This window comes from Oncorhynchus mykiss, chromosome 9, assembly GCF_057628025.1.
Source record: "Oncorhynchus mykiss isolate SJ-2025 chromosome 9, ASM5762802v1, whole genome shotgun sequence".
NCBI classification, from domain to species: Eukaryota; Metazoa; Chordata; class Actinopteri; order Salmoniformes; family Salmonidae; genus Oncorhynchus; species Oncorhynchus mykiss.
In genome coordinates this window covers 18,566,872-18,577,759 of record NC_143030.1, presented here as the reverse complement: position 1 = coordinate 18,577,759, position 10,888 = coordinate 18,566,872, and the positions used below count along the sequence as shown (strand labels likewise).

The window sequence follows — 10,888 nt, the reverse complement described above, 5'->3', positions numbered from 1 at the left end:
GTAGGGTAGCCTTGTATATTTGAATTTTAAGTCAAAGAAATGTATTTTTTTTACAAAATATATGAGACTCAAATAAGGTGTAAATCCTACAACAAAGCTTGTATAGTATATTCATAGCTACACAGAGATGTGTCTGGTTAGACTGTAAACTCTCCTTCCAGACTCACATTAAGCATCTCCAATCCAAAATTAAAGCATCCTTCACACGTGCTGCCAAACATACCCTCATAAAACGGACTATCCTACCGATCCTTGACTTCGGCGATGTCATTTACAAAATAGCCTCCAACACTCTATTCAGTAAATTCGATGAAGTCTATCACAGTGCCATCCGTTTGGATGTTTTTTCGCAGCCGATGTGAGTTAGACCTTTAAACCGGTCAACATTCACTTGGCCGCAGGGCCAGACGGATTACCAGGACCTGTACTGCGAGCATGTCGATGACCAACTGGCAAGTGTCTTCACTGACATTTTCAACCTCTCCCTGTCTGAGTCTGTAATATCAACATGTTTTAAGTAGACCTCCATAGTCCCTGTGCCCAAGAACAGTAAGGTAACATGCCTAAATGACAACCGACCCGTAGAACTCACGTCTGTAGCCCTGAAGTGCTTTGAAAGGCTGGTCATGGCTCACATCAACACCATTATCCCAGAAACCCTAGACCCACTCCAATTTGCATACCGCCCCAACAGATCCACAGACGATGCAATCTCTATTGTACTCAACACGGCCCTTTCCCACCTGGATAAAAGGAACACCTATGTGAGAATACTATTCACTGACTACAGCTCAGCGTTCAACTCCATAGTGCCATCAAAGCTCATCACCAAGCTAAGAACCCTGGGACTAAACACCTCCCTCTGCAACTGGATCCTGGACTTCCTGACGGGCTGTCCCCAGGTGGTAAGGGTAGGTAACAACAAGTCCGCCACACTGATCCTCAACACAGGGGCCCCTCAGGAGTGAGTGCTCAGTCCCCTACTGTACTCCCTGTTCACTCATGACTGCACGGCCAGGCACAACTCCAACAACAGCATTAAGTTTGCCGATGACATGCATTGGGTGGTTGATCTGCTTCTTTTCTGTGGGGGGGAATATGTGCTCTTTTCGAAGGACGGATCCCGGACTCTCCGTGGCTATGGGATCTGGGGGGTCGGGGGTGGTCTGCCGGGCATTGGGATGACAACCCAACTCAGGATGAGGAGGGCTTTTAGCGGGTGGAATAGCTGGGACCAATTGGAGGTTTACTTAGTAGCAATGCAAATATAATGGTACAGCTATATTGACACTCAATCATCATGTTACTTTTTTATTATACTTTTACAAACATATATTTTGATAAATAGAGTTGAAACTTGTGTCTCATTATGGTAAGTGGTGAAATAAGAACAGACAGCTATAATTGTAATGGCTTAGCAGATAATAAGAAAAGACGATCAGTATTTACCTGGCTAAAAGAGAAGGAATATAATATCTATTGTTTACAGGAAACTCATTCAACAATTTTAGATGAAGTTTTGTGGAAAAATGACTGGGGGAGGGGGGGGGGGGGGGGCAAAATATATTTCGAACATGGGCAAAGAAATTCAAAAGGGGAGATGATATTAGTTAACAGTAATTTTGATCCGAATGTGCAAATTGGCTGAATAGATCAGCAAGGTAGATGGATTATTTTAAATTTGTTATTGGGCAATAAACAGATATGGCTTATTAACCTATACGGTCAGAATAATGATGATCCAAGCTTCTTTGAAAATATATATAAGAATTTATCAACTCTACAAGCAACACTAGACTCTATTATTATGGTGGGGGGTTTTAATACGGTTTTAAATACCTCAATGGATCATAAAGGAAATAACACTACAAACTATCACCCTCAGGCACTAAGGAAATCATGAATGTCTTGGATATATTGGAGTTAGTGGATATATGGAGACTTAAATACCTTGACCTCTTGAGATATACATGGCGGAGGCTTAATCATGCTAGTCGTCTTGATTACTTTCTTATGTCATTCTCTCTGGCACCAAAACTTAAAAAGGGGTTGACAGGGGACAGAATGCGGTCAGATCATCACATAATTGGCATATATATTACTCTTACAGAATTTCCACGTGGGCGAGGATATTGGAAATGTAATCAAAGCCTACGTCATGACAACTTGTATATAACTTGGAGAGAAGAACTTATAACTGACTTTTTCGACATAACATAGGTACAGCAAATCTCCTTATTGTATGGGACACTTTTAAATGTGCCAATAGAGGCCATGCAGTTCAGTGCTCTTCTATAAAACAAAAGCAATTTAGATCAAAATAGTCCATATTAACAAAGGAAATGAATAACTCTACCTACATGTAGTGATTACCTCAATTGGCTCTGTACGCTATTGTTATATTACTGCTGCTCTTTAATTACTGTTCCTTTAATTTCTTATTCTTATTCGTATTTTTTAAACTGCCTTGTTGGTTAGGGGCTGGTAAGTAAGCATTTCACTGTAAGGTTGTAATCGACGCATGTGACTAATACTATTGGATTTGATTTGATCTATTGAGCAAAAGAGGCGGCATTTTACTCCACCTGCCAAGTACACCCGCTAGACCAGAAGCGGTTCAACTCGTGCATGTGTTGCCCTGCGCTCGCTTACGGTCTGGAGTCTGGAGAAGTATTCAGGACGGCTTTCTTTTCGTTTTCAAACGCATCGGCAGGCGAACTGCGTATCCTTGAATCAGTGATTGACGTGAGAAATCGTGAGGAGAAGTTTGGAATTTTTGTTAGGATCGACAGCAGCATTAGGTTTTCATTCGGACTAGGGCAAGGATTCTACATTCACCACCGGACCAAGACATAGGATTTAAACATGTAAACTGCATTTAAAAATGTAGAAAACGCCTGCTGGCAGACGACTGGTCCAAAACGGCACAATTCATCCCAAGCCGTGAGACATGACTTTTTGTCCGGAATGGAAATGTTTTATCGGAAAGCCTTGATGATCTGTGCTGAACTCACCCTATCCGTTAAAACATGAAACATAAATGATGTTTAATATTGCTACAGATAGGGGAACGTCCAGGTCGTTCTCTAATAATTTTGAGGATTTCGATTCCATACGCAGGGTGCTTCTATACAGGTCAGTATATTGATACATGCTATGCTACGGCAACGACGAAGAGAGTTGATATGAAAATGTCTAGGTAAACTATTTGCACTTTCTTTGTGTTTCTTCTCGCATTCATTGCACTTTTGTTTGACTGTTGTTGCTTTGTCCAAAGTCCAAAGCACTCTGAATGCCATATGGGATTTTAAAGGGGATTTAAAGATCTGGTGCAGTTCGTGAGGATGGGGAGGGGGCGAACTAAACACAATTGGTGCTCTTGCCCATCTATTCAGCGGGAGATAGCTTGTTAAAATGTCGCAATATTTTTGATTTAGCTGCGTTTGTGATTTTATTAGATACTTTGCACATTTGAGATACATTTGTATCTCATATTTCCAGAGCGTTTCAGACAAATGTTTCGCTTAGTTTAGGCATAGTCAAGAAGAGGTACCTAACCTTAGTTTACATTTTTGTTACTGTTAACGTTGTTACACTGAAACATTTATTCAGTCAACCTCTTTTTATTGCACGCGTAATGTCTGTGTTCTACCCTGCTGACGGAAAGCTTCCATGTTGTCAGGGAAACGTGAACATCAGCCAACCACACTGAGACAATTTGCGTCACGTGGCATAGTTGAAGAGCCCGTATGCAGACAACATGGCGATAGACTGCCGATGCTCACAAAGTAGAAAGTAGCTCAAACGTATTAGCTTTAAGTTTAGAGTTATGACCGGTATCATCTTGTCGAACACATTTAACGAATGGAATTATGACTACTAAAGATTATAGCGGGACGCTCGAGCCCCATGCAGCAGCGTGTAAGCACCCGAGACGGGAGGGCGACGACAGGGAGGAACTGCATGACAACGGGAATGATAGTGAATCAACATCATCAAGTTACAGTCAGTCCGACTACTCCGAGTAAGATAACCCTGTACATTATTGCTTGTTGCTTCCAAAAATAACCCCTATTTTTGAGAGGGCTATGGTATTGAAGGGCTGCCTGACTGTTTGCAAAATACAAATCATCACATTTGATTGGTCACATACGCATGGTTAGCAGATGTTAATGCAAGTGTAGCGAAATGCTTGTGCTTCTAGTTCCTACAGTGCAGTAATATCTTACAAGTAATCAAACAATTCCCCAACAACTACCTAATACACACATCTAAAGGGGTGAATGTTTTGTTGAGATTGAGTGAGATGTTGTTTTCCTGACACCACACTACTGTTGCGTTGTCTGCAAACTTAATGATTGAGTTGGAGGCGTGCATGGCCACGCAGTCATGGGTGAACAGGGCGTACAGGAGGGGGCTGAGCACGCACCCTTGTGGGGCCCCAGTGTTGAGGGTCAGCAAAGTGGAGATGTTGTTTCCTACCTTCACCACCTGGGGGCGGCACATCAGAAAGTCCAGGACCCAATTGCACAGGGCGGGGTTGAAACCCAGGACCCCCAGCTTGATGATGAGCTTGGAGGGTACTGTGGTGTTGAATGCTGACCTATAGTCAAAGAACAGCATTCTTACATAGGTATTGCTCTTGTCCAGATGGGACAGGGTAGGGTGCAGTGTGATGGCGATTGCATTGTCTGTGGACCTGTTGGGGCGGTATGCAAACTGAAGTGGGTCTAGGGTAGCCGGTAAGGTGGAGGTGATAGGATCCTTGACTAGTCTCTCAAAGCACTTCATGATGACAGAAGTGAGTGCTACGGGGCAGTAGTCATTTAGTTCCGTAATCATTGCTATCTCAAGAACAGGAACAGTGGTGGCCATCTTGAAGCATGTGGGGACTGCAGACTGGGATAGGGAGCGATTGAATATGTCGGTAAATACACCAACCAGCTGGTCTGCGCATGCTCTTAGGATGTGGCTAGGGATGCCGTCTGGGCCCTTGCGAGGGTTAACACGTTTAAATGTTTTACTCACGTTGGCCACGGAGAAGGAGGAGGGGGGGGGGGGGGTGCAGTCCTTGTTTGCAACCTCAGCTGTCTAGTCATCTTCATCAGTTGCCACCTCAACTTTATAACTTGACAACCGAGGCAGCTCACTGGAAGCGACTTGGCAGGTGAAGCAGGATGCACACTGACTATAAAGTGGTCTAGAGGTGGCTTACTGGCTACTATTATTCTTCACCAATGTGTGGATGGTGATCGATGCATGGCTTTGCAGTATCAACATCATTAAGCTCATGGCATGCATTCTTATAATAAAGGCAAGGTAGGCCAATGCTATGTTCACCTAACAAAGTCTGTGTAGTATATGGATTCTATGAGATTAATTTAAAAGTGTATAATTTATTACATTTCTATAGCGCTTTTCATAGAATCTCAAAGTGCTTCAAGAGCAAAAAACAAACAAGCAATATATCATGACAGATCAATCAATAGAGGCCAAGTCTTTGAAAGCTGCATGGTTGATGATGGTGATGGAGTCTGCTGATGATCTTGTAGCTACTGGACTTCTCTTCCACTCTGTGTAGCAGACACTTGGCTGATGCTTCATCAGGTCTGGGCGCCAGAAAGATCGCCACTCACAGTTCAGAATAGTAGCCAGTCGTCTTCACTACGTGCCCTCTGCCTTAGCACTGCTGTAGTCCTCTTTCTTAGGCTTCAAGCGACTCTTTCAAACAAAAATCTAGCCTAGCCAAAACGTGTTAACCTGTCAGTCAATATGGAAATCCGTGGCTCAAAAACAGCAGAGACTGTATATATACAATAAAAACTCTTATGTTATCAAAACAAAAGAGCTGATTCAAATTCTATAATTAAAAACACCTAAAATATAGCTAAATATGTAGCTACACATTTACAGGAGCTCTGTGCTTAGGCTGCTTTTAGGGCGCCATGGCAACTATGTTTAAATGTTATGTTCACCGTATCCAAAGAGCCTCTCAGAGTATGAGTACTGATGTAGGATCAGTTTAGCCTTTTAGATCATCATGAATGACACTATATGGACTGGTTGGGACCTGATCCTAGATTAGTACTCCTACTCTGAGATGTTTTTAGGATAAGGGACCAGAGCTCTATCTGCACTGCAGCACTGGTATGAACAGATAGGAAGGATAGCAGAGATAGTTATCTGGCCATGTCACCTTTCAAAGAAGGCCGTCATCTGTACTCAATTAATGTAGAACTCAACTGTAAGCCATGGAATGCGTCCAAATGGCACCCTTTTCCCTAGAATCCCATGTGCCCTGATTAAATGGAGTGCACTATGTAGTGAATAGGGTGCCATTGGGGACGGAGACGTGGTATTGAAACAGAAGAGATGGCAAAAGTAAAAGGAACCATAAGTGTAGTTGCACTATTCTGGGCCTAGTATACTACTCTCCTCTTTTTCTATCAAAGTTTGATAGAACTCAAAATGTATTCCAATTTGGAAACTTAACCTTCATAAATAATTATATGCTATTTACCATCCTTAGTGAATTTATGGATGTGTTTTCCAAGAGTCTACCACAGAGGCAGCACAGCTTCATTTAGAGGGAGACCGACCGACAGAAAAAAATGCCTGGCTGAATTTTTTTAGGTTTTCTTTTTGCCGAGTTAGGGCATTTTCTCTCTCGGGCGGTGATGTGGGTTTCCCTTTTTCTTGTCTCTGCCTGTCTCAAAAAAATGCAATTTCTAGTCTTTCTCCAGGCATGTTGTTTTCTTTCTCCCCTAAATGCCACACAATAAATTAGAACAGAAATGCACTCCCCTGGGAATGAGTGAGAGAGAAGATTAGGGGATAATAAAACGTCTTGTAAATGTAGTTGTTTTGAAGTATTATTAAATTAAAACAACAATGTATGTCATACAACTTTACACCTGTAGCCTACATGGTGGTTGTCCTCTTGCAAATGTGCCTTTCAGTCATCGCTCTCTCCTTGACTGGAGTTCTACACTGACTCAGAACACAATACAAGATGGGCTATCAGACTTTCTGGCTGTTTGACAGAGTTTCACTTGTTACACTGTAGTGTAATTGTGTTACTAACTCATTTGAATAGCATCATACAAGACTCCTGTTTAGATGGGGATTGAAGTCGACAAGGGCTAATCTGACATATTATGATGAAAGCCAATGTGCTCTAAATTGATTAGAATAAATGCACTTTTAATCCTCAAGTGAGCCTTACGCCTCTACACTGTAGTTCTTAACCTGACAGTCCCTATCAGATGGGTTCACTGGGCAGGCAAACCATCACTTTTGACTCTGCTCTGAAACAGTTTCACTCAGTCTATGCTTTTTGTCTGTTCATTCCCAGCGACCTAGAGCCAGAATGGCTGGACGACGTCCAGAAGAACGGCGAGCTCTTCTACCTGGAGCTGAGCGAGGGCGAGGAGGAGGCGGCATTAGCTCAGGCCGCCGCCAATAATGGCCTCCCCACCAATCACGTGCACTTCAGTGAGAAGGAGGCGGAGATCATCAGCGAGGAGTGCAGGAAGCGTTCTGATGGCACTCCAACCAAAGGAGAGCCCAAGCTGAAAAGACTTGCCAGGATCCTACGGAGGAAGAGGCGGCCATCCCAGCGGAGTGGGCCCGACGGAGGAGCCAAAGACTCGTCATCGCTTCCAACGTCCATCTTGAAAAACCAGGCGGGGCAGAGGGCGGGGCTGGTGGTCCAGCAGCAGCATCTGAAAGAGGTGTGTGTCTACCTGAACCCCAAACGGCTGGGCAGCTGCTCACCTCCTCCCCCGGAGAGAGGGGGTCTACTGGAGGCTCTGCTGGGGGTGGTGCATCGCTCGTCCTGGGGCCAGGGAGACCCTGCAGGGGGGAGAGGGGAGAGGATCACCGTCCACGGCCTGGTGCCCAACAGCCCCGCCATCAAGTGTACACAGATACTGATCGGTGAGTGTTCAAAACCTCACTGTGGGGATGTCCGAAATGGTACCCTATTCCCTATATAGCCAACGGATTTTGACCATAATCGCCCTGGTCAAAAGTAGTGCTCTTTAAAGGGAATAAGGGTGCCATTTCAGACTCACATAATGTGCCTGTCATATACACATTGCCAGACTTTTGGATGGGCACTGGCAGAAATCCCAGAAAGACTGCAAGACATTTTTTATTGACATGATATTAAGTACTTATAAAGTTGTTTTACAGCAAACTGTTTCTTATGTTTGTGGAGACTGACGTCGACACAGTTGCTTTGGGCAGACCAAGGAATGCAAAGAAACTCCACATGAGTTAGTGTTTAAAGCCATGCCTTTCATGTAGCCTACCACTCCATGCTAAAACAATTAGCCTAGACTCGTTAAATACCTGAAATAATTGAGGTGAAGTCTTTGTTAAGGAGATAAGAATGGATAGAGGTCTGCACAGGGGCAGGTGAAACTCCTTGATATACAAAAAGAAACAACAGCATGTTTGGCTCTTTTTATATCCGTGGACTATATCTCCAGACTGTGCTCCTCCACTAAAACCATACTATTTGGAAAACAGATGACACAATACTTTTTCGCCGTACCAACCAAAGTTGTTAGGAATTCGACTTGCAGCTCATTAAAAACAGTGCAGCTCATTAAAAACAGGGCCGAAAAGATACACGCATACATACAGTTGAAGTCGGAAGTTTACATACACCTTAGCCAAATACATTTAAACTCAGTTTTTACAAATTCCTAGTAAAAATTCCCTGTCTTTGGTCATTTAGGATCACCACTTTGTTTTAAGAATGTGAAATGTCAGAATAATAGTAGAGAGAATGATTGATTTCAGTTTTTATTTCTTTCATCAAATTCCCAGTGGGTCAGAAGTTTACATACACTCAATTATTATTTGGTAGCATTGCGTAAAACAATTTAAACTTCTTGGCGCATCTTGGGATAATTTTCGTCAATATCCACTGAATTGCAGAGCGCCAAAAATATTTAATTTTCATGAAATCACAAGTGTATATTATATTTGCGTACTATTTATTGTATGTACAGATGATGGTGGTACCTTCAGGCATTTGGAAATTGCTCCCAAGGATGAACCAGACTTGTGGAGGTCTACAATTTGTTTTATTTTTCCCATGATATCATGCAAAGAGGCACTGAGTTTGAAGTTAGGCCTTGAAATACATCCACAGGTACACCTCCAATTGACTCAAATTATGTCAATTAGCCTATTAGAAGCTTCTAAAGCCATGGCATAATTTTCTGGAATTTTCCAAGCTGTTTAAAGGCACAGTCAACTTAGTGTATGTAAACTTCTGACCCACTGGAATTGTGATACAGTGAATTACAAGTGAAATAATCTGTCTGTAAATAATTGTTGGAAAAATGACTTGTCATGCACAAAATAGATGTCTTAACCGACTTGCCAAAAATATAGTTTGTTAACAATAAATTTGTGGAGTGGTTTAAAAATTTGTTTTAATGACTCCAACCTAAGTGTATGTAAACTCCTGACTTCAACTGTACATTCATTTGCTTAGCCTACAGTACAGACTCGATAGAGTGTGTTTGCAGAAATATCACTATTGACGCTTATTTTTTGCTATCTACGTTAATAACATGCTGCTGTTATGCATTGAATTCCTTTTCCTCCTCCTCAGGTGATGACCTAGTGGCAGTGGACGATGTGGATGTTACCACAGAGAACATTGAGAGGGTTCTCTCCTGCATTCCTGGGCCTACACAGGTGTGTGTGTTTCCAAGACCACCCACCCCACTCATTACTGCCATATTAAAAGAACAGTAGTTAGAGGGAAGTATGTTGTGTGTTGTGTTTGAGGTAAGTGTATTATTAGCTGTAATGCTGCTTCCACAATGCGAAAATATGCCAAAGACCTCCAACAGATTAGATGTTGTTTGTTGAGCCCTATTCACATGATTTGACCTCCATGATCATGTATCTTTCTCAGCTCTTGGTTTTCTTCATGAAAAGACCACATAAAACATACACGTACGTCTCTGTGCGCCAAATGGCACCCGGCGCCGATCAAAAGTATTGCCCTATGTAGGGATTAGGGTGCAATTTGGGACGTAGCCTCTGAAACAGCAACAGCAGCCAAAGAAAGGGAAGTCCTCCACATGAACTCAATTACAGACAAACTCCTTTTTTCGAACCAACACGTCTGCTCTGCTCAAAAGTGTTAGAAGCTGGTTTCTACACACTCGTGGCAGGCAGGTGCACACAAGGCAGACACACACACTAAGACGCAAGGTAGACACACAGACACACAAGGCAGACTAAGACTGTGTGTCAGGATCATTCCACTGCCCCACACTTTAAAAGTGAGGCCTAGGATGTTAGCATAAGCCCAATGGATGCTATACTGTAGCTCTGACCAAAGTCACACATTCATAAGGCTAGAATGCCTTGAGTTGGCCTGATTCAGAGCTGAGATAAAAGTGAGCTAAATCATTAATTGACCTCAATGAGAGACGTGCTTGAAATGTCAAGATAAAGTGTGTGATCTGAAGTACGAATACCAGATACTTATCTTGCTTTGCACAATGAATCAATAAACCAAACCAAGCTAAGTGTACAGTGCCTTCAGAAAGTATTCACACCCTTGGACTTTTTCACATTTTCTTGTGTCACAGTCTAAGTTTTTAATTAAAAATAGAGATGTTGTGTCACTGCCCTACATCAGAATCACATTATTCAATAAATAAATGAACCAAACCCAGCTAAGTGTACAGTGCCTTCAGAAAGTATTCACAACCTTTGACTTTCTCCAGATTTTGTTGTGCTACAATATTGTGGTAAACCGTGGGGTGTTGGGTTGAGCGGGCAGAGATTGACACAGAGACGGGGAGGTTTTAGTCCGCAAAAACAACTTTACTAAGACAGAAAATAAACA

General features: G+C 42.6%; 1 protein-coding gene across 8 annotated transcripts in view; it reads left to right on the top strand.

The window, feature by feature from the left end:
- The first annotated feature begins 2,602 nt into the window (after positions 1-2,602).
- The window catches only part of LOC110531601 (protein inturned), a 41,912-nt gene continuing 33,626 nt past the window's right edge, over positions 2,603-10,888 (top strand). For 4 of the 8 annotated variants that reach the window (XM_021614885.3, XM_021614884.3, XM_090183680.1 and 1 more), the window contains exons 1-3: positions 3,700-4,024; positions 7,355-7,938; positions 9,635-9,720. In XM_021614885.3, the coding sequence (XP_021470560.3) occupies positions 3,873-4,024; positions 7,355-7,938; positions 9,635-9,720 (822 nt within the window). In that variant the 5' untranslated portion in view covers positions 3,700-3,872. Of the gene's footprint in view, positions 3,136-3,699; positions 4,025-7,354; positions 7,939-9,634; positions 9,721-10,888 lie in introns of those variants that run through there. The other 4 variants (XM_021614887.3, XM_090183682.1, XM_090183681.1 and 1 more) reach the window with 2 other exon arrangements.